This window comes from Nicotiana sylvestris, chromosome 12 (assembly GCF_000393655.2).
Source record: "Nicotiana sylvestris chromosome 12, ASM39365v2, whole genome shotgun sequence".
Taxonomy (NCBI): Eukaryota; Viridiplantae; Streptophyta; class Magnoliopsida; order Solanales; family Solanaceae; genus Nicotiana; species Nicotiana sylvestris.
In genome coordinates this window covers 126358139-126382631 of record NC_091068.1, presented here as the reverse complement: position 1 = coordinate 126382631, position 24493 = coordinate 126358139, and the positions used below count along the sequence as shown (strand labels likewise).

At 36.8% G+C, this 24493-nt stretch overlaps 2 protein-coding genes across 2 annotated transcripts; both read right to left on the bottom strand.

Annotated features, from left to right (window-relative positions):
- Positions 1–9642: 9642 nt before the first annotated feature.
- Positions 9643–12265, bottom strand: LOC138883689 (uncharacterized). The gene is made up of 3 exons (XM_070164391.1): positions 11935–12265; positions 10966–11769; positions 9643–10124 (listed from the first exon to the last, which is right to left on the bottom strand). Exons 1-3 carry the CDS (start codon positions 12263–12265, stop codon positions 9643–9645), a joined length of 1617 nt encoding a protein of 538 aa, XP_070020492.1.
- A 9405-nt stretch (positions 12266–21670) lies between these two features.
- Positions 21671–22147, bottom strand: LOC138883688 (uncharacterized). The gene has a single exon (XM_070164390.1). The coding sequence runs from the start codon at positions 22145–22147 to the stop codon at positions 21671–21673; it is 477 nt and encodes a 158-aa protein (XP_070020491.1).
- Positions 22148–24493: the final 2346 nt, after the last annotated feature.

Sequence of the window (24493 nt, the reverse complement as noted above, 5' to 3'; positions counted from 1 at the left end):
TGTATTGTTATAAATAAATAAAACAGTAATCTTTCTGAAAACAGAAACAGAAAGTTAGTAGAAATAAATTCTGAAAAACAGTATTTAAACTTCAAAATAAATTTTGAAATGTTATAGGAACAAATCGAGCCCACTGAATACACAGTGTGTCCTTAAGAAAATTATTCCCCTCAAGTACCCCGAGGTTCTGGAATATATCCTCCTAGGATAGAACGATTTAACTCACCAGAGTGTAGGTACCAAAAACGCCGATGAATAGCGAATCACTCGAAGGCTATAAAACACACTGGAATTTTTGTGCAGAAGAAGAAGAAGATTATCAGAAAATTTCGTAAGTAAATATTATGGGATTAGAAGGTATATTTATAGCCAATTTGGTACTATTTCTGAAAAAATTTGCAACCTTTTAAAATAACCATAACTGTTGGAATAGATTTAACACTATTTCAGAACAGCCATAACTGTTGGAAATTTTTGCGGCAAAATTAAAACGGATTTAAAATAATCCGGGAAAGAAAAAGGGCCAAATCGGATCGGGTCGCGGGTCATTGGTTATTCCGGATTGAATTTTCATTAATTAATTAAAAATTTGAAAAGAATTTTGTCCAAAAAGATTAATCAATCAATCTATCTTTGACCAAATCCAAATCCAAATCCAAATCTAAAGCCGAAGCCGAAATAGAAACTAAATTTTTCCTAATAGTAGGAACATGAAGAACGTTGTTGAGCGTTAACACCTTGCCGAAAGTCATCTTCAGGAATATCTTCCCATAACCTTCAATCTTGGCTGTTGCATTATTTCCCATGGAAATTTCTTCTTCGGGACCAGCAGCAGAGTAAGTCGCAAATGCTTCTGTGACAGCACAAATATGTCGAGTGGCTCCAGAGTCAATCGACCACTCCTTCGGATTTCCAACTAGGTTGCATTCCGAAAGCATTGCACAAAGATCATTAATGTCATCATTCTTCTCCACTATGTTGGCTTGTCCCTTCTTATTATTCTTTTTCGGGAGACGACAATCAGGGCTTTTGTGACCAACTTTTCCACAATTGTAGCAGCTGCCTTTAAATTTCTTTTTGTTCTGCTCCTTAGTTTGTCCAGAAGACCTCTTCCTCTTCTTACTTTTTGGAGCAGTCTCCTCAATGATATTAGCTCCCATGATCGTTGAATTTCCACGAGACTTCTTCTCGGCTGTTTTGTTGTCTTCCTTGATCTTTAGACACATCACAAGATCTTCCAACTTCATTTCTTTGCGCTTGTGCTTAAGATAGTTCTTGAAATCTCTCCACGAAGGAGGCAATTTTTCAATCATAGCAACCACTTGAAATGATTCATTCACGACCATACCTTCAGCAATAAGGTCGAAAAATAAGTTGAAGCTCCTGAACTTGGGTTCTCACAGTTTTGTTGTCTATCATTTTATAGTCTAGAAACTTGGCAACCACAAACTTTTTCAAGCATGCATCTTCTGTCTTGTACTTCTTCTCAAGTGCGTCCCATAATTCTTTCGAAGTATTCATTGCACTGTACACATTGTACAAGTCATCCTCTAAAGAACTTAAGATATAGCCTTTGCAAAGAAAATCTGCCTGCTTCCATGCCTCAACAACCATGAACTTTTCATTGTCCGGCATGTCCGCAGCAGGCACTGGAGGCTCTTCACTAGTGAATTTCTGCATACCAAGTGTGGTAAGCCAGAAGAACACCCTTTCCTGCCATTATTTGAAGTTGGTTCCAGAAAATCTCCCTGGTTTCTCGGCCGGAGGAACAACAGTGCGGCTTGACGAGGTTATCGTCGTTGCACCATCAGTCGTAGAAGGATTTCCGTTATCAATTGCCATTTCTCACTGTCAACAATAGAAGAGATCAATTAATGGCAAAACCAGAACAATAAATAATACTGTAATTAATAAACAGTACGTAATAAAAACAACTGAAGTTTTTATATATTGTTTTACAGAAAACGGTGAATTTTTTATGTTCTTCAAATTGTTCTCTGAATTTCAATATTCTGATGAAGTGTTTATATCTTCAAATTAGAATAGTAAAATTTAGACAAAATACATAATATAATAAATATAATTTCCTTAAGATTGTTATTAATCTGTATTGCTGTAAATAAATAAAACAGTAATCTTTCTGAAAACAGAAATAGAAAGTTAGTAGAAATAAATTCTGAAAAACAGTATTTCAACTTCAAAATAAATTTTGAAACATTATAGGAACAAATCGAGCTCACTGAATACACAGTGTGTCCTTAAGGAAATTATTCCCCTCAAGTACCCGAGGTTCTGGAATATATCCTCCCAGGATATAACGATTTAACTCACCGGAGTGTTGGTACCAAAAACGCCGATGAACAGCGAACCACTCGAAGGCTGTAAAACACACTGGAATTTTTGTGCAGAAGAAGAAGAAGATTATCAGAAAATTTCGTAAGTAAATATTTTGGGATTAGAAGGTATATTTATAGCCAATTTGTTACTATTTCTGAAAAGATTTGCAACCTTTCAGAACAGCCATAGCTGTTGGAACAGGTTTGACACTGTTTCAGAACAGCCATAGCTATTGGAAATTTTTGTGGGAAAATTAAAACGGATTTAAAATAATCCGGGAAAGAAAACGGGCCAAACCGGACCGGGTGGCGGGTCATTGGTTATTCTGGATTGAATTTTTGTTAATTAATTAATTAATTATTTGAAAAGAATTTTGTCCAAAAAGATTAATCAATCAATCGATCTTTGACCAAATCCAAATCCGAATTCGAATTCGAAGCCGAAGCCGAGCCGAGCCGAGCGAACGACGACGACGGTGTGAGGCTTGCCTTCTTCTTAGCTCTTTAAAAGTTAAAAGATGAGCTTCTCTATATATACACAAAGATTTTCTTTCCTTCTACCAATGAGGGGCAAAGTGCATTAGTAAAGTGAACTCATTCAAAATTTCACTTCCCTCCATTTCTTTTCCCACCATTTTCCATTCACACTTCTTTTGTTATTAATAACAAAATCCAACAATCCCCCACATGAATGGGGAATGGCTATAAACTTAAAGGAATGCACGAACATGTGTGTGTTTCACATGCAAGAATTAATTGCATCTGGATAAGTAGGTTTCCCTTTGAACTTTCCATAGTGAACTTATATCGGATATACTCGGTCAATCGGTAAGTTTGATATCTTTGAACCGTCAAGCTTTGTTATATACCTAGACAACATAAGCCACACAATCAATCCTTAACCATCTATGGTTCTCACGGTTGTGTTCGTTTCAGCCATAAACACCGCCTGGTTTCATGAGTGTTTAGATAATGGGCCTTTACTTTCATTCCCTTTGAAGCAGCTTACATTTCACACTCACATAGGTGATTCCTAAACGTGTAATCCTAAAGACACGCTATCTGGTCACATCCTGCCAGACTTGGCAAATCATTAAAAAGCTTTAAACTTTATTGACTCATCAAGAAGTCTTAGACCATGTCCTTCCCAGTCGGATAAGGGATAGGTTTTAGCTATTCTTAACTTGTATCCTAGTGTAATTGTATCTCTCAATCCTTATCAAATTGTATAGCCTTATTGTATATATTTGCATCCAAAGATTATGTATCAATAAAAAGAGAGAAATAATAGTAAAACCAGTGCTTCGACTTCTCTGTTTCTGGTGCTTTTACATGGTATTAGAGCCATGACAATCTCTTCTTCCACCTCGAGTACTTCTTCTGCCACTACCCAGTCTACCTGTCTTTTCTCTTCTCCGACTTCACTTAACCATGCTCACCACTTTATCTCCATAAAATTAACCGCCACAAAATATCTTTTTTGGCACACACAATTGTTGTCGTTTCTTCGTGGCCAAAATCTTCAAGGATTTATCGATGGTAGTCACCCTTGCCCACCATCCCATGTCTCAGTTGCTAACGCCACAGGTGATGGATCCCAAACAACAACTATTAACCCTGATTATGTAGTATGGATCCAGCAAGATCAATTAATCTTGAGTCTACTCATATCCTCCCTATCAGAAGAGACACTTCCCATTGCCATCGGACTAAACACTTCGAAAACAGTTTGGGATGCGCTTGAGGTTGCGCTGTCTTCTCCCTCCAACACTCGAATTTTGAGCCTTCATATGCAACTTCAAAACCTGAAGCAAGATGATCTAACTATCACACAATATCTACACAAGGCAAAACTGATTTTGGATGAGTTAACCGCTGCTGGACGCCCCTTATGTCTCGCAGACCAGAACATCTACGTATTCAGAGGATTGCGTTCAGAATTTAAAGATATTGTCACTACCTTATCGGCACGACCTCAACCAGTTACTTTTGCCGAATTGCATAGTCTTCTTCTGAACCATGAGTTCATCAGTGGCTCATCACTTTCCAACCTCTCAATTTCTACGCCGCAACAACTAAACTTAATCCAGCATCCTTCAGCAAACTTGGCCCACAAGAATGCACAACCTGATCGTTCATACAACAACAATACTAAGAGAGGTCGTGGAAGGTCCAATCGAGGTCGTGGTGGCAGAGGTGGTCGCTTTAATTCCAGAAATTATTCCACCTATAATCAACCTTGGCAGTCCACCGACCAGTGCCAAATTTGTAATGGCCATAACCACACTGCTCTGAATTGCTCGTTACAGCCAAGCGACTAATCCAGCGGCTTATCTATCGTATTCTACTCCAAATGCACCTTCTCAGCAGTGGCTCCCTGACACCGGGGTGACGCATCACATCACTCCTGATCTCACCCCGTTTCACCAGATTGAGGATTATAAAGGACCAGATCAAGTTCATATTGGCAATGGTAATGGTGTCGCTATTCATCACACTGTAATGCCATTCTTCCCTCTCCCTTTTGACTCTTTCGTCTAAATAATATTCTTCATGTTCCCGCTATCACTAAACGTTTACTCTCTATCCAACATTTTGCTCGTGATAATAATGTTTTCTTTGAATTTCATCCCTACCATTTTGTTGTGAAGGATCGGGCTTCCAAGACATCACTTCTTTCAGGCAAGAGTGGTGAGGGACTCTATACTCTCCGGTCATCTTCTACTCCCAAGTCTACTTCACCCTCGGCTCTTTACTCTATCAAGGCATCTCCATCTTGCTGGCACCTTCGACTAGGATATCCTCATGAACGAATTATTTTCCAAGTTATTAGGACACATAAATTTCCTTGTACTAGTTCTGGTTTTAATTCTATTTGTAGTGCTTGTCAACTCGGCAAGTTGCACAAACTGTCTTTACCTTTGAGCATTAATAAAAGTTCTTCCATTTTACAATTGTTATATGTCGATGTCTGGGGTCCATCACCCACTCTTTCATCTCAAGGACACAGATATTTTCTAGTATTTGTTGATGATTACACGAGCTATTCTTGGGGGTATCCTCTTTCTCGCAAATCTGATATGTTGCCAATATTTAATTGATTTTTTACCCTTGTTGAAAGACAATTCAATACCAAAATTAAAGCAATTCAATCCGATTGGGGAGGGGAATTTCGATCCTGATCACATGTGCTTAGTCAACTTAGCATTGCTCATCGAGTATCTTGTCCTCATACTCATGAGCAACAAGGCAAAGTTGAACGAAAACATCGACATATGGTTGAAATCGACCTTAGCCTTCTTGCCCACAGTTCAATTCCTTTTCGCTATTGGCAATACGCACTTGAGTCTGTTGTTTTTCTCATTAATCGCCTTCCCTCAGTTACAACTCGTGGTCTCTCTCCGTATGAACTGGTCCATCATTCCAAACCTGACTATTCCTTTCTTAAGGTCTTCAGTTGCTTATGTTTTCCCTACCTCCGACCTTATAATAAACACAAGTTTGATTTTCGAAGCAAACCTTGTGTTTTTCTTGGCTACAGCTCAACTCACCTCGGGTATTGCTGTTTGGATCAATCCACTGGACGAGTCTATGTTGCTCGACATGTTCACTTTGATGAACACACCTTTCCATTCGCCAAACCATCGATCCTTGGCCCTGCACCCAATCAGTCTCCGTCTACTGCACTTTGGGCTTCCCTTCCAGTTTCCGTGTCTCCATCAATGGTTGTTCACCAATCCTCTCCTGTTGGAGTTCTTCCTCCAGTGTTGCCTAATCCCGCTTAATCACCTCCTCCTTCACTAGTTCATCCTACCATTAATTCAGGAGACTCTTCTTCCTCCTCCTTAAATCCCGATCATTCTCCCAGTCCATTCCCCATATTTAGTCCCACATCTTATTCACATTCTCCCACTCCACAACCAACTTCCCTCCAAGGTGTTCCCAACACATTATCCCCCGGATTACCTCTTGTTGTCGACTTAAATAGCTATGATATGTTCCCAGATTCTTCCCCAGCTTCACTGCCCCCTCCAACCCGTACCAATAGGCTCAAAGCCCTTCCTCAACGCTCACATCATATGGTACTTAGGCACATGCCCCCGTCCTCTAATTTGGCGACTACCTCATATTCATTACCCCCTCCCGCATATGAGCCGTCCAGTTTCACTGAAGCTTCCAAATATAAAAAATGGCGGGCTGCTATGGCATCTAAAATGGATGCATTACTACGGAATGATACTTGATCATTGGTTCCTTATGATCCCTCAATGAATGTTCTTGGGTGCAAATGGGTATTTCGCGTCAAAAGAAATTCTTCTGGTGTGATAGAGTGCTATAAGGCTCGCTTAGTCGCGAAGGGGTTTCACCACCTTGAGGGCCATGACTACTACAAAACGTTCAGTCTTGTTGTTAAGCCAGCTACCATTCGCATTGTTCTTACCTTGGCAGCATCTTATAATTGGGTTTTGCGTCAATTAGATGTGCAAAATGCCTTTCTCCATGGTGAGCTTCAAGAACAAGTCTTTATGTCACAACCTTCTGGCTTCATACACCTTAGTATTTGAATCATGTCTATAAACTTAAGAAATCCCTCTATGGTCTCAAACAGGCACCTCGGGCATGGTACATGTGTCTCCTTAAGTTCCTTCTCACTACTGGGTTCACTACTTCAAAATTAGATACATCCTTGTTTATTTATCGAGCTCATGGTGTCGTGGCTTATATTTTGGTCTATGTAGATGATATTATTGTCACTAGAAATAACTCATCCTTTCTCAAAAGCATGCTCTCAAAACTTGGTGCAGAATTTTCAATTCGTGACCTTGGCCCCTTAAGTTTTTTCCTTGGAATTCAAGTCTCTCATGGATCTGCCGGTATCACCCTCTCTCAGGAGCAGTACATTACTTATCTTCTCAAAAATGCAAATATGCAAAGCTGTAAACCACTTTCCACACTTGTGGCAGTGAACTCGAAGCTCCACGTTGGTGAGAGTCCTCTATTCCATGATGCCACTTTGTATCGGAAAATTGTTGGAGCCTTACAATATGTCATACTCACTCATCCTGACATTGCCTTTGTCGTCAACAAAGCTTTCCAATTTATGCATAATCCCACAGTCAATCAATGGATTGCAATTAAGCGTATTCTACGCTATTTAAAGAACACTCAACATTGTTATTTTCACATTTTGTGCTCCTCCACACTGTTTCTTCAGGCTTTCACTGACATGGATTGGGCAGGGTGCCTAGATGATCGTAAGTCGACTGGAGGATATGCCATCTTCCTTGGTGAGGCTCTTGTCTCGTGGTCTTCGAAGAAACAACGGACTGTGGCTCGATCCTCCACTGAGTCAGAATACAAGGCACTCGCTGATGCTGCGGCAGAGCTAACTTGGATTCAGTCTATCCTTAATAAGATTGGGTTGTACCTTCCCAAAGCTCCTATCTTGTGGTGTGATAACATTGGTGCAGCCTACCTCTCCATTAATCCAGCCTTTCATGCTTGCACAAAGCATGTCGAGATAGATTTTCATTTTGTTCGGGATAGGGTTGCTAAGAAGGATCTCCTGGTACAATTCTTATCGTCTAAAGATCAATTGGTCGATGTCTTGACAAAGCCACTTTCAGCTGCGCGCTTTGAGTTTCTATGTTCCAAACTGAACGTGTCTTCGCCTCCTTCAGTTTGCAAGGGGAGTATTAGACCGTGTCCTTCCCAGTCGGATAAGGGATAGGTTTTAGCTATTCTTAACTTGTATCCTAGTGTAACTGTATCTTTCAATCCTTATCAAATTGTATAGTCTTATTGTATATATTTGCATCCAAAGATTCTGTATCAATAAAAAGAGAGAAACAATAGTAAAACCAATGCTTCGACTTCTCTGTTTCTGGTGCTTTTACAAGAAGCCTTAATGCTTTACCTCTTTTTTGAACATTGTCTTCATCACGAGAATAGGTTAAGTTATTTGACAATGTTGAACCATCATTCATAACTTTGTTTGATCTCTTTGAACCTATCTCTTGGGATCTCCAGTCTGCTAGGTAGAGTTACCGCCATGATGACTTGTCCTAGGCCTTTAACCCCATTCCCTTTGATGATCTTTCAACTGCCTCTCTAGATAGGCCTTTTGTAAGTGGATCCGACACGTTATCTCTTGACTTTACATAGTCAATTGTGATAACACCACTAGATAGTAGTTGTCTAACAGTATTGTGTCTCCGTCGAATATGATGAGATTTTCCGTTATACATAACGCTCCCTGCCCTACCTATTGCCGCTTGACTATCACAATGTATACAAATAGGTGCCAAAGGTTTGGGCCAAAATGGAATATCTTCCAAGAAATTCTGGAGCCATTCAGCTTCTTCACCGGCATTATCTAAAACTATGAATTCAGATTCCATTGTAGAACGGGCGATGCACATTTGTTTGGATGATTTCCAAGACACTGCTCCACCCCCAATTATGAAAACATATCCACTCGTGGATTTAACTTCAGATGATCCGGTGATCCAATTTGCATCACTATATCCCTCGATCACGGAAGGATATTTGTTATAATTCAAAGCGTAATTTTGGGTATGTTTCAGATATCCCAAAACTCGTTTCATTGCCATCCAATGTATTTGATTGGGATTACTTGTAAACTGACTCAGTTTGCTAATAGCACATGCTATATCTGGTCGTGTACAATTCATGATATACATCAAACTTCCCAATACTCTTGCATAGTCCAGTTGTGAGTCACTTTCACCTTCATTCTTTTGAAGTGCATAAATCACGTCAATTGGAGTCTTGACAATTTTAAAATCCAAATACTTGAACTTGTCAAGTACCTTTTCAATGTAGTGAGACTGTGATAATGCTAGACCTTGTGGAGTTTTGTGGATTCTGATTCCTAAGATCACATCAGCAACTCCTAAGTCTTTCATGTCGAACTTGCTAGCCAACATGCGTTTTGTAGCATTTATATCTGTCATACTTTGGCTCATTATCAACATGTCATCAACATATAAATAAACAATGACTTCATGACCTGGAGTATTTTTAATGTAAACACATTTGTCACACTCGTTGATTTTAAATTCATTTGCCAACATTGTTTGGTCAAATTTTGCATGCCATTATTTGGGTGCTTGTTTAAGTCCATAAAGCGACTTAACAAGTTTGCACACTTTTTTTTCTTTACCAGGAACAATAAAACCCTCAGGTTGTTCCATGTAAATCTCTTCCTCCAATTCTCCATTTAAGAAAGTTGTTTTAACATCCATTTGATGGATTTCAAGACCATACACGGCCACTAGTGCCACTACACGCTAATAGATGTTATCCTTGTTACTGGCGAGTAAGTGTCAAAGTAATCAAGGCCTTCCTTTTGTCTATAACCTTTGATAATAAGTCTTGCCTTATATTTGACAATAGTGCCATCAGCTTTAATTTTTCGTTTAAAGATCCATTTCGAACCTAAAGGCTTATTTCCTGGAGGAAGATCAACCAATTCCCATGTATGGTTATCCAAAATTGATTGAATCTCACTATTGACTGCCTCTTTCCAAAATAATGAATAAGAAGACGACATAGCTGCTTTAAAAGTTTGTGGCTCATTTTCAAGCAAGAATGTCACAAAATCTGGTCCAAAGGAAGTAGATGTTCTTTGACGTTTGCTACGCCTTGCATCTTCTATACTTGGAGTATTTTCCTTTGGTTCTTCCCGAGGTCGTTTAGGTCTTTCACTTAAAGACTCGCATTCAGTTTTATACGGATAGATGCTTTCAAAGAATTCAGCATTATCTGATTACATTACCGCATTAACATGAATCTCGGGATTATCAGATTTATGAACCAAAAATCGACATGCTTAACTGTTTGTAGCATATCCAATAAAAACACAATCTACTGTTTTTGGTCCAATTTTAACCCTTTTAGGTAAAGGAACCTGTACCTTTGCTAGACACCCCCACACTTTGAAATATTTCAAGTTGGGTTTTCTTCCTTTCCATTTTTCATATGGAATAGATTGCGTTTTGCTGTGGGGTACTCTATTGAGTATCCGGTTAGCTGTAAGGATAGCTTCCCCCTACAAACTCTGCGGTAATCCGGAACATATTAATAAAGAATTCATCATTTCTTTTAATGTCTGATTTTTCCTTTCCGCAATTCCATATTCCGAACATATTTCTGCAAACGGAGATTCATATTCTCCACCTCTATCACTTCTAATCATTTTGATCTTTTTATTCAATTGATTTTCTACCTCATTCATGTATTGCTTAAATGCTTCAATTGCTTCATCCTTACTATTAAGCAAATAAACATAACAACATCTAGTGCAATCGTCAATAAAAGTAATAAAATATTTTTTTCCACCTCTAGATGGTGTCGACTTCATATCGCAAATGTCAGTATGAATTAAGTCTAAAGGATTTGAATTCCTTTCAACAGACTTAATAAGGATGTTTTACAAACTTAGATTCAACACATATTTGACATTTCGATTTATTACACTCGAATTTAGGCAATATTTCTAAATTAATTAACTTCCACAAGGTTTTATAATTGACATGTCCTAAACGAATATGCCATAAATCATTTGACTCCAATAAATAAGAAGAAGCTGAAATTTTATTCATACTATCAATAACCATTACATTGAGTTTGAAAAGGCCCTCCGTGAGGTAGCCTTTTCCAACATACATTTCGTTCTTGCTTACAACAACTTTATCAGAAACAAATACACATTTGAATCCATTCTTAACAAGTAAAGAAATAGAAACTAAATTCTTCCTAATAGTAGGAACATGAAGAACGTTGTTGAGCGTTAACACCTTGCCGGAAGTCATCTTCAGGAATATCTTCCCATAACCTTCAATCTTGGCTGTTGCATTATTTCCCATGGAAATTTCTTCTTCGGGACCAGCAGTAGAGTAAGTCGCAAATGCTTCTGTGACAGCACAAACATGTCGAGTGGCTCCAGAGTCAATCGACCACTCCTTCGGATTTCCAACTAGGTTGCATTCCGAAAGCATTGCACAAAGATCATTAATGTCATCATTCTTCTCCACTATGTTGGCTTGTCCCTTCTTATTATCCTTTTTCGGGAGACGACAATCAGGGCTTTTGTGACCAACTTTTCCACAATTGTAGCAGCTGCCCTTGAATTTCTTTTTGTTCTGCTCCTTAGTTTGTCCAGAAGACCTCTTCCTCTTCTTACTTTTTGGAGCAGTCTCCTCAACGATATTAGCTCCCATGATCGTTGAATTTCCACGAGACTTCTTCTCGGTTGTTTTGTTGTCTTCCTCGATCTTTAGACGTATCACAAGATCTTCCAACTTCATTTCTTTGCGCTTGTGCTTAAGATAGTTCTTGAAATCTCTCCACGAAGGAGGCAATTTTTCAATCATAGCAACCACTTGAAATGATTCATTCACGACCATACCTTCAGCAATAAGGTCGAAAAAATAAGTTGAAGCTCCTGAACTTGGGTTCTCACAGTTTTGTTGTCTATCATTTTATAGTCTAGAAACTTGGCAACCACAAACTTTTTCAAGCATGCATCTTCTGTCTTGTACTTCTTCTCAAGTGCGTCCCATAATTCTTTCACAAGTATTCATTGCAGTGTACACATTGTACAAGTCATCCTCTAAAGAACTTAAGATATAGCCTTTGCAAAGAAAATCTGCCTGCTTCCATGCCTCAACAACCATGAACTTTTCATTGTCCGGCATGTCCGCAGCAGGCACTGGAGGCTCTTCACTAGTGAATTTATGCATATCAAGTGTGGTAAGCCAGAAGAACACCCTTTGCTGCCATCCTTTGAAGTTGGTTCCAGAAAATCTCCCCGGTTTCTCGGCCGGAGGAACAACAGTGCGGCTTGACGAGGCTATCGTCGTTGCACCAACAGGCGCAGAAGGATTTCCGTTATCAATTGCCATTTCTCACTGTCAACAATAGAAGAGATCAATTAATGGCAAAACTAGAACAGTAAATAATACTGTAATCAATAAACAGTACGTAATAAAAACAACTGAGGTTTTTATATACTATTTTACAGAAAACAATGAATTTTTTATGTTCTTCAAATCGTTCTTTGAATTTCAATATTCTGATGAAGTGTTTATATCTTCAAATCAGAATAGTAAAATTCAGACAAAATGCAGAATATAATAAATATAGTTTCCTTAAGATTGGTATTAATCTGTATTGTTGTAACTAAATAAAACAGTAATCTTTCTGAAAATAGAAACAGAAAGTTAGTAGAAATAAATTCTGAAAAACAGTATTGGAACTTCAAAATAAATTTTGAAACATTATAGGAACAAATCGAGCCCACTGAATACACAGTGTGTCCTTAAGGAAATTATTCCCCTCAAGTACCCGAGGTTCTGGAATATATCCTCCCAAGATATAACGATTTAGCTCACCGGAGTGTTGGTACCAAAAACGCCGATGAACAGCGAACCACTCGAAGGCTGTAAAACACACCGGAATTTTTGTGCAGAAGAAGAAGAAGATTATCAGAAAATTTCGTAAGTAAATATTTTGGGATTAGAAGGTATATTTATAGCCAATTTGTTACTATTTCTGAAAAGATTTGCAACCTTTCAGAACAGTCATAGCTGTTGGAACAGGTTTGACACTGTTTCAGAACAACCATAGCTGTTGGAATTTTTTGCGGGAAAATTAAAGCGGATTTAAAATAATCCGGGAAAAAAATGGGCCAAATCGGACCGGGTCACGGGTCATTGATTATTCCGGATTGAATTTTTGTTATTTAATTTAAATAATTAATTAATTATTTGAAAAGAATTTCGTCCAAAAAGATTAATCAAACAATTGATCTTTGACCAAATCCAAATCCGAATCCTAATCTGAAGCCGAAGCCGAGCCGAGCCGAATGAGGGACAAAGTGTATTAGTAAAGTGAACTCATTCAAAATTTCACTTCCCTCCATTTCGTTTCCCACCATTTTTCATTTATACTTCTTTTGTTATTAATAACAAAATCCAACAAATTCACACTAGACAAAATAGACATTTAATTATTTCTTAATATTTTGCATTTTGAAGTCAATAAAATTTTGCTTATTTAAATTTTCTTTATTTGAAACAATACACAAAAAACCTGATATTTAGGATATCAAATTCAATTACATTTACCATATACAATGTTATAATATTATAATACTAAAAATATAAATGTGTACGTGTTATATTTCCCAAGAGGATGTGCATATAATTAATGGAAAAAAAGGGCCATACTTATAAAATAGCCCGACCATAATTTGAAAACGGACAAATGCAGCAAAATTTTGAAATTAAAATAGCTATATAATTAAGCTCTTAATTAACTGATTAAAAAAATTCAATTTAATTATTTTTCAACTTCATCATAATATTTTTAAAATTTACAAAAAAACATTTGAAAGAAAACTTGAAAATTGTTCTTTAGGTTCAAATAATCTAATTTAAGAGGAGATAAAGAGATATATCAATACGATCTTATGATTTCACTTATTTATATTAAGCATATACTAATTAATTCAAAAATTAAGAAGATAATTAAATAACTTCGATAAGTGGGGACTGAGTGAGAAATCATAATAAAGCATCAGAGAATTTATGTAGGACATGATTTGTTTTCTTTTAAGCTTGCTAAATAGGATTAAATTCATCATTTTTAGGATCTTGTATTTTTTTTCTATAATTTTTTTAATAACTCATGCACATTGCTTAATATGGATATGCAATATTTAAAAGTTATGTATTCGTAACTGTAGAGTATACGCGCAAAGCGCGTACCCTAAGACTAGTCACGAGATAAATGAGTAGTTGCACACTCAATTTATATATGCAAGGTGTTTAATGTGATTTAGGTACGCATGTTGCTAGTGTATCATATCAATAAATATAAAACTTTTGAAATATTATATCAATATCAATATTCTCAAAAATTATTGTTGAGTGACAAAAATTTAAGAAAGAAGTATAAATTCTTGATATCGTATGGTGATCCATACCTTCAAAGGGGTAAGAAAGCTATATACTTCGAGTAAAAACTAAAGAAATCATACCGAAAAAATATTTATCAAAATACAAAAGTAAAAGTGCTTAGCCGCGTAGGCTCTGATCTTTATAGCAGATGTCATTAAACTCTCATTGGCACAAACCCCTCCTCTAACTTGTTGCAACACCAATGATTGTCCAAAGACACTATCGTATTCAAGAACTTATTAGATGTGTCATTCATATCGGCAAATAATTTGTTAGCTTCATAAGATGACCCAAAATTACAAAGTTATTTTGCTATATTACTCACTGACGAAAATAATGGCAGTCTTTGTCTTCCTTATTATCCAGGGAGCGCTAGTCAATAAATTACTACTCCCTCTGGTCTATAATAAGCGACCATTTTGCTTTTAGCATACCCATTAAAAAATACGAACTCCTAAAGAAAAAAAAAGATGTATTCACTAAATTAACCTTAATTAATTGTTACCTTGACGCATTGAAATATGTAAATAAGGGCAAATTTTGAAAAAATAAAATTAATTTCTTCTTGATTATGTAAATAGACACTTATTTTCGACCAAAATAAAAAGATAAAATGGTCGCTTATTGTGGACCGGAGAGAATACTACTATATTTTAGCATGTTTATAGAATAATAGGTCTATCAAATATCATTAATAGTATTTTTATCTAGATTATTCTCAAAGCACAAATCTTATGAGTTTAATTAGGAATACAAAAAGCACCAGATATTTTTAATAGACCAAATACATTAAGTAGTTATCAAATTAAGAGTAATGAAAATGACTGAAAGAGTTTCAGCTGGATATTAGATGAATTTGGTTGTGAATACAAAAATATTTCACAAGTTTCAAAAAATATTTGACATGTTACATAGTATGTATTGGGTATGTGAAAAGGAAAGACATATATGCTCCGATCAGGAGGTGTGAGAGATTGTCTCTTGCGAGTCTGAGGAAGGAAAGGGGCAGGCCTAACAAGTATTGGGGAGAGGTGGTTAGGCAGGATATGTCATTGCTCCAGCTTACCGAGGATATGACCCACGATAAAAAGATGTGGAGGTCGAGGATTAGGGTTATAGGTTGGCATATAGTAGTGTATTCCTCATAGGCTTACTGGTAGTACTAGGTGATACGGTTAAAATCAGGCCTACCCGATTTTTACTGATTTGCCGAGACCAGGGTGAAGGATCGAAGACCGATCCTGTAATAGATCAGACCGAGGCACGAGGACCAGGTACCGAGTTGGGGGTTCAAGGTACTTGTCGAGATCGAGACCAGTAGTGATCGAGACCAAATGAGACAGACATCGAGTAAGATCAAAGATAGCATAATAACAGAAAGGCAAGATATCTGTGACTAGTCGAAGATCATGGCGGAAATCTCGGAACGATCAAATCAAGAACGGTTAATTAGCTAGTCATGGAATTTCCTTCTGTAATTAGAGTTATACCATAATTAGAATTCTTCCACTATATAAAGATGGGTTCCAATCATTTGTAAGGGACTTGGATTCTCACATATCAAAGCAACATAATACTCTTTTTAGCTTATACTCTCTTGTTCATCAGTTTGCCTTATTTTTGCTTGTTTTGGTATCGATCAGTTCGAGGGCATTCTAACTCGAGGGTTAAATTCCGTTTCAATACTGGTTTGCTTTACTTTGTTTTTAATTTCTATCACTAATATTCACATTTATCAATTGGTATTAGGTGAAATCATGTATTCTTAAAACCACATTATAAGTTTAATTGTTATCCAATTTTAAGGGTAAACAGTTTGGCGGCCACCGTAGGGCTAATGATAATAATGATTGCCTCGTATTAATTCTAATAACACACACTGCTTTACGCTTGTTCTTGTAAGTGTCTTTGATTTCAGGATCAACATGTCAAACTCTCAAGTAGCACCCACACATACAGATAATGGCCTTGGCTTCCATGGCGAAAACGACAATTTAGCTGCCTCGGGAAATGTAGTAAACGTCAAAGAACGTCTACTTCGTTTGGACCAGATTTTGTGACTTTCTTATTGGAAAATGAGCCTCGAACATTTAAAGAAGCTATGTCTTCTTCGGAATCATTGTTCTAGAAAGAGGCAGTCAATAGTGAAATAGAATCCATATTGAACAACCATACATGGGAATTGGTTGATCTTCCTCCTGGAAATAAACCTTTGGGGTGTAAATGGATTTTTAAAAGAAAAATAAAAGATGATGGCACTATTGATAAATTTAAAGCAAGACTTGTTGTCAAATAGTATAGACAACAAGAAGGTCTTGACTACTTTGATACATATTCTCCAGTGACGAGAATTACGTCCATATGAATGCTAGTAGCTTTAGCTGCAGTTTATGGTCTTGAAATTTATCAAATGGACGTAAAGACAGCCTTCTTAAATGGAGATTTGGAGGAAGAAATTTACATGGAACAACCTGAAGGGTTTGTAGTTCCAAGTAAAGAAAAGAAGGTATGTAGACTTGTTAAGTCCCTCTACGGACTAAAACAAGCACCCAAACAATGGCATGCGAAATTTGACCAAACAATGTTGTCAAATGGTTTTAAGATAAATGAATGTGATAAATGTGAAAATATTCCAAATCACATAGTCATTGTTTGCCTATATGTGGATGATATGCTGATAATGAGTAATGACATTGCCAACATAAATGCGACTAAGCGTATGCTAACTAGCAAGTTTGATATGAAGGACTTGGGAGTTGCAGATTTAATTTTAGGGATTAAGATCCAAAAGACTCCTCAAAGTCTGGAATTGTCACAATCTCATTATATTAAGACAGTACTTGAAAAATTCAAGCACTTAGGATTTAAAGTTTCAAAGACTCCAATTGACGTGAATATTGCATTAGCAAAGAACAAAGGCCAAAGCATATCACAATTGGATTATGCTCGTATGTTGGGATGCTTAATGTATATCATGAATTGTACACGACCAGATATAGCTTGTGCTATAAGTAAACTGAGTTGATACACGAGCAATTCAGGTCAATCTCACTGGATGGCAATGAAACGAGTTTTGGGATATTTAGAACATACCCAAAACTTTGATTTGCACTACATTAAATATCCTGCGGTGATTGAAAGATATTGTGATGAAAATTGGATCACCGGTTCAACTGATTCGAAGTCCACAAGTGGATATGTATTCACTATTGGTGGAGAAGCGGTATCTTGAAAGTCATCCAAACAAACATGTATTGCCCGCTCTACAATGGAGGCTGAGTTCATAGCCTTAGATAAAGCCGGTGAAGAAGCTGAATGGCTCCAGAATTTCTTGGAAGACATTCCATTTTGGCCTAAACCGTTGGCACCAATATGCATACATTGTGATAGCCAAGCAGCAATTGGAAGGGCTAGGAGTGTTATGTATAACGGTAAATCTCGTCATATACGACGAAGACATAAAACCGTTAGGCAACTACTCTCTAGAGGAATTATCACGATTGACTATGTAAGGTCAAGTGATAATGTGTCGGATCCACTTACAAAAGGCCTAACTAGAGAGGTAGTTGAGAAATCATCGAGGGAATGAGACTATGGCCGAGAACAAGTCATTGTGGCGGTAACTCTACCTAGAAGACTGGAGATCCCAAAATCTAGGTTCAAGGAGATCAAACAAAGTCATTAATGACGGTTCAACATTGTCAACAAAAATTTTAGTCCATTCTCGTGATGAGACAATGTTCAGTACCAAGGATAAAGCATTAAGGCTTTTTAATGATTTCTAAATTTGATACAGGGTATATCAAATAGTGTATCTACGGGATGACACGTTTAGGAATCACCTATGTAAGTGTGAAGTGTTAGCCGCTTCAAGGAGAATTTTGCAAGGCCAATTCTCTACGCACTTATGAAACCAGGCAGTGTTCATGGCTGAAACGAACACAACAATGAGAACCAAAGACGGTTAAGGGATTGATTGTGTGACTTATGGTTGTCTAGGTATACACTAAAGTTCGACGGTTCAAAGATATCAAATCTACCGATTGACCGAGTATATCCGACATAAGTTCACTACGGAAAGTTCAAAGGGAAACCTACTTATCCAGATGCAATTAATCCTTGCTTGCAAATCACACAAGTTTTTCATGCATACTTCCGTGATATAGCCATTCCCCATTCATGTGGGGGATTGTTGAGTTTCTTTTTAATATAGAAAGGTATTAAAAAGAGGGTGAATGGGAAATGGAGGGAAATAAAAAATTTGAGTAAAATTTTAAGTTTTCCTCTCCTTTTAATGAGACATTGTCCCTCATTGGTAGAGGAAAAGGAGTTTGGTGGGTTTATATACAAATGCACTTCATGTAGCTCTTAAAGAGTTAGGAAGAAGGCAAGCCTCGTGCAGTCGTCGTCGCTCGCTCGGCTCGGCTTCGGCTTCGGATTTTGATTTGGATTTGGATTTGGTCAAATGATCGATCGATTGATTAATATTTTGGACCAAATTTATTTGTTAATAGTAAATATTAACGTAATAATATCCGTGTTTGTAACGGATATGTTCCAATCCGTGGATTTGTGCGTCTCCCACCATTGCCAAATGCTTGCTCCATAATAGCAAGTGATTGTTCCATTAGTTAGCAGCCTGTGCTCCGTCCACCATGGCCAAGTGCTCCGCTAAATGAGTGGCAGCGGGTCCGTGTTTAGCAGCTAACTGCACTATAAATAGATGGTGCAAGCAGCTTGTTGAAGACACACCAAAAACAGAATTGAGAGCTATTGATCTTCTCTTCACCGAAAACTCAACGTTGGCTATAACATTCCTTCCTCTCAGAATTTCCATTCGACTTTTGAGTTTTCCTCCCTTGTTCTGCATTGTTTTAAACTACAAACAAAGCATCTGTAAGTGTGATTTGTTGCCGAACTTTGTATTCGCTGAAACACTGGGATTTGAAGTACCACTACAACAGTGTGTAATTCGTTCTTTCCTGGGAGGAAATAATCCATAACCTTGGATACTAGGAGGGGATTAAATTCCTTAAGGAAACATTGTGAATTCAGTGGGCTTGAATTAATTTCTGTTTTATTTATATTTACGTTTATAAGCTAACGTTCTAATTTTCAGAATCATTATTTACAAATACAGGCATAATAATAACACTAAAAATAGCGTGCTGGCCTGCTGGGACTGGAAACAAAGACAACGAAATGTTGTTGTGCTGACTGGTGAGTGACAATGAAATTCAAAAATGCAGAATTGATAAAAACACATAACAGAACAATGCGGCACTGTAGCACTATAGCAACATTAATAGGCTGCAAATCTTTCTTTGAAAATGGCCAACCGAATTAAACACAGTGCCTTAACAGTAGTAGAAATGCAGAATTAGTGTTCTAACAGTACCAGCAGTGCAACAAAAACAACAGAATTAACAGTAGCAGCATACTCTAATTCTTAAATGCGGATTCCAGGAAGACACTCAAGACAACGCTTAATATGCTTCCTTAAACCAAATGTTCCATTCCTCTTTGGATGAACATTATAGACTTGACCACAATGTTTGCACTCTACTTTGTGAACTTCTCTGTTATCTTCTTTCACCTCAAAGTGTTCCCAAATATAAGATCGTACTTTAGGAGCATGGGGCATGATTGAACTTGAACCTAATTAAATCATAAGTTAGAATATTATTTTTTGATGATAATAAAACAAAACTACAAAAGTATATCACCAAACAAATAGAGTATTAAACTTACCACTCAAGTTGCAAGTTGCAACTATACATCAAACAATGCTAGTAGTGTTTCCATTATTTTTCATATCTAAGATAATTCGGCCAAATATGTCATACAAATAAACAAGCATGATATATTATTTTGAACTAAAATAAACAAAATATTAAAGCTTATCAAGCTCGAGTTCCTCAAGATACTTCAAGTCTTCTTCAACACTAATAGGATTCTTCTCTTCTCTAAATCAATCTTTAACACAAATAAGAGCTTGCACACATTTAGAAGTCAATGAACTCCTAAATGAATCAAGAATACGGTCACCGATACTAAACACGCATGCCGATGCCACACTAGAAATTGGAATGGCCAACACATCACGAGCCAACTCTAAAAGAATAGGAAAGCTAGGAGCATGTGTTTTCCACCAACTTAAGATATCAAATTCTTCACTAAAAGGCTCTTGTTCTTCACTAATGTATTTATCCAACTCTGATTTAGCACCCCCATTTCCATTATCTTCCTTTTGTTTCTTTAAGTGAAGCTGCGTCCTTATTAAAGATGCAGTTATAACACTCTCACTAGATATATTATTAGATGAAGTAGACATAGATGGAGATTGAAGACAAGATCCAATTGAATACTTTTTTAGATACTCTTCAAACAAAGAATTTATATAATCATACATCTCATCATTTATTTTCTTCCCCTTTTCCTCCCCAATAAGTTCTTCATGTGTTCCCTCTACATATTTAAATTTGTTACGTGGATCCAAGACAGAAGCAATAAAAATTATTTTATTCATCTTTTCAGGCTCACCCCAATACTTGTTGAACCTTTCTTGCATCCGCTCAACCATTTTTCTCAAATGCTCATCCTTCACTAACTAAACACATTTTCAAATGACAATAAAGTTCAGATACATCCTCAAAATGAGCATTACAAGTGACATAACGTGAACCTGAAATTTTTTTAGTGAGCTCGTGAAATCTAGCAAGAAACTCTATCACATTCCATACATTCACCCAATTATCATATTCAAGAGGACCTGCACTACTACCATCTTCACAAGAACATTGATAAGCAGAAAATCCACATCAAAAAGATGAAACTTATCAAAGGCCTTTTTAAAGTTTTGTGCCGTATCCAATATCAAATAGGTGGAATTCCACCTAGTAGGAACATCCAAACACAATATTTTAGTACATTCTACCTTTATATGTGCACAACGCTGTTTAAACTTTAAGGTCCTTACAGGCGAAGCTCTCACATACCTCACAATATTTCTAACACGTGCGACAGAAGCATCAATTTCTTTCAAACCATCTTGCACAATTAGATTTAATATATGAGTTATGCATCTCACATGAAGATGTTTACCACCCATCATATTAGTTTTCCACATATCTAACTTTTTAGACAATTCCTTGACTGTGACATCATTTAAAGAAGCATTGTCCATAGTAATAGTAAATACTTTGTCTAATTTCCATTCAAGCAAACAATTTGAAATAGCTTTAGCCATCTCTTCACCCTTATGACCAGTGATAGGGCAAAAATTGTGTATTCTTTTATGCAACTTCCAATCCCTATCAATGAAGTGGGATGTCAAACACATATAATTTATTCTTTGTAATGAGTCCATGTGTCTGTTGTGAGGCAAATTTTTGGTTGTGCTTCTCTAAAAGACTTTCTTAGATTTTGCTTCAATTCACCGTAAACATCATAACAATCCCTTGTTATTGTTCTACGAGAAAGTAGACGAAATAGTGGTTGGCAAGATTGAAAAGTTATCTTTGTTTGACTATTATCTTTATCAATATTAGGTGGGTATTCTTTGCATCTAGTCAAATGATTTTTCAATCCGGTTGTTCCATTCCTAGATGAATTAGCAGCATAAGTTTGCTTACAATATCTACACCTTGCTTTACCAAACCCATTTACCTCAAATTTATCAAAATGATTCCAAACGTCGGATCTAGGTTGCATGACTTTTCTTTTCTTAGAATCTTGAGTATCAATGGTGTTGGTATTGCTATCTTGAGTAATAAGTAAACTTTCACTTGAACCGACATCACTTACTCTACTTTCATCTGCCATCTATACAAATAAGGTAAAGAATTTATTTGTATGGATTCAACCATAGAAAGAACACTTTAAGCATGCTACTCCAAAAGAAAAATGAGTTGAACTTAGTCCACTCTTCAACAAATAAAGTAAAATGAAGGAGTAAGTTGAGACTTTTTGTTATTTTACAACTATGGAAATTATTGAGCTATTCATCATTTATAATCTCCTTCTACCAACAAATAAAAAGAACATATACACTATAGATTAACATTAAGATTAAAGCTAAATTGATCTGAAATTATCTTATACATAATAAATTGAAAAATCAAGCTAAATTACTCTAATCATAACTAATACATCAAACAACAGAATTCATAACCAATACCCTAATTACTCTAATCATAACGAATACATCAAGTTAAATTACTTTTGGGAATACGAGCACCAAATTATGGACTGAACGGCACCAAACAACAGCAAATCAGAGAAAACACGTAGCAAAACCCAATATTCAGCACGTGCTGATGAATCAAACAACACTACTATGAAGAGAATCGAGTTAACATTAAATAGGTGAACAGATCTGACTTATCACGTGGTATTAAAGCACTATGAACAATTTTAACTCGGGTTTTCAATTTCAAACTAACAGCTAGAGCAGAATTATAACAAAGCAAACAAATGTAGACAACTATTGTAATCGATCACAAGGAACATGAGAAATCAAACAGAAAATAACAGGTAATTCACTTTTTATTTTCATAAAAACTCAGACAACTTTGTTCTCTCTCTCTCTCTCTCTCTAATCAATACAATACCATTATTTTTAAAATTCAGTCACCATCAGCAGAGTTCTTCGCTGATAATCTAAAGTCTAAATCCCATCTTCCTAATATCATCTCTATCTCTGTACACCTCCCGTATAAAAAAAAGGAGAAAGCTTTCAAGTAAATTATGGAAGAAACTAGAAACATACATTTCAAGTAAATTATGGAGGAGTGAGTGAGGAGTTGTGACTGTCGTCGCCCGTCTGCCGCTCGCTAGTCATTAATGCTGGTGCTGACTGCTGCCCTAATCTTTCTCTTCAGAGTTTAGACGTTAGAGTTTTAGTTTTAGAGTCTTTACTCTTTATACCCTAATTGAATGAAAGAGTGTAACAACTAATAACGTCTTGGGCTTAGGCTGGGGCGCTGGGAATTATTTTAAAAGGTCTTTAAAAATTTGATAATTCGGTATTTCGGTATATCGAAATTTTAAGATCCTAGTACCTAGAACCGTACCGAAATACCGAAAATGTAATACCGAATTAGACCGAAATACCAAAAAAGAAATCGAAATACCGAATTAATTCGGTCCGGTTCAGAATTCGGTTTTTCGAATTTTATGCCCACCCATAACTGACCCCGCCATTATGAAAATGCTTGAGGAGCTTACTAAACGAATTGAATCAGGAGAAAAGAAAATCGAGGCAAACTTCTCCCTGCTGTTGATATTACTTTGTTATCTTTATGTTGATAATTTATTATCATATACTGTTCAATTTATTTGACCAGTAGGTGTCTTGACTGTTCTTCGTCACTACTCCACCGAGGTTAGTCTTGATATTTACTGGGCACCGCCGTAGTATGCTCATACTACACTTCTGTACATTTTTGTGTACAGATCCAGGTATTTGATCGGTAGTAGATGTGCGGGTTGTTGCGGTGGAGACTCAAAGTAAACCTGTTGCTGCGATCGCAAGCCTCGAAGTCACCTTCATTTGTACTTATTTCCATTTATTCATTTTGTTTCCGAACAATGACGTATTTATTTTATATAACTACTCTTAGAAAAGCTTATGACTTGTACCACCAGTTTTGGAGAATTGTAAATTTTTAGAATTATTTAACTTAAAGTTAATAAATATCAAAGTTATTTCAGTTAATGTTAGGCTTACCTAGTTTAGAGACTAGGTGCCATCACGACTCCTTCGGAGGGACTTTGGGTCGTGATAGGGAGTTCGTATATCGGTTCCAGATAGAATGCATGAAACTACCCCCGGTCAAAGATGATTGGGCTGTTCAAGCTTTTACTCAAGGTTTGAACGAATGAAGTTTGATAGAATCACGATAACTAAAGAAGAATTTAATTGAATATCCAGCTGTGACAAGGGCCGATGTTCATAATCGGTACTAGTCAAATATCAAGGTCGAGGATGATCAATTGGGAACCCCTTTCTGGTTCCATTTACCCAAATAGGCCCGTCGGCAGGATTCAAAGGGACATCGACAGAGAACCTTGATCGAATAGAGATCGGTATCAACCATACGGCGCAGATCGTAGAAATAGCGGCCCAGGATTTAATCACGTTCAAAATGATTGAAGGAGTGATTGAGG

Excerpts from the sequence above, each read along its gene's own strand:
- LOC138883689 (XM_070164391.1), bottom strand. The coding sequence starts at position 12,265 with ATGGCAATTGATAACGGAAATCCTTCTGCGCCTGTTGGTGCAACGACG. Across the intron at positions 11,770-11,934 it reads GTACACTGCAATGAATACTT|GTATGGTCGTGAATGAATCA; the intron begins GTGAAAGAATTA and ends TTATTGCTGAAG. Across the intron at positions 10,125-10,965 it reads CAATGTAATGGTTATTGATA|ATAATGCTGAATTCTTTGAA; the intron begins GTATGAATAAAA and ends TAATGTAATCAG.
- LOC138883688 (XM_070164390.1), bottom strand. The coding sequence starts at position 22,147 with ATGGCAGATGAAAGTAGAGTAAGTGATGTCGGTTCAAGTGAAAGTTTA.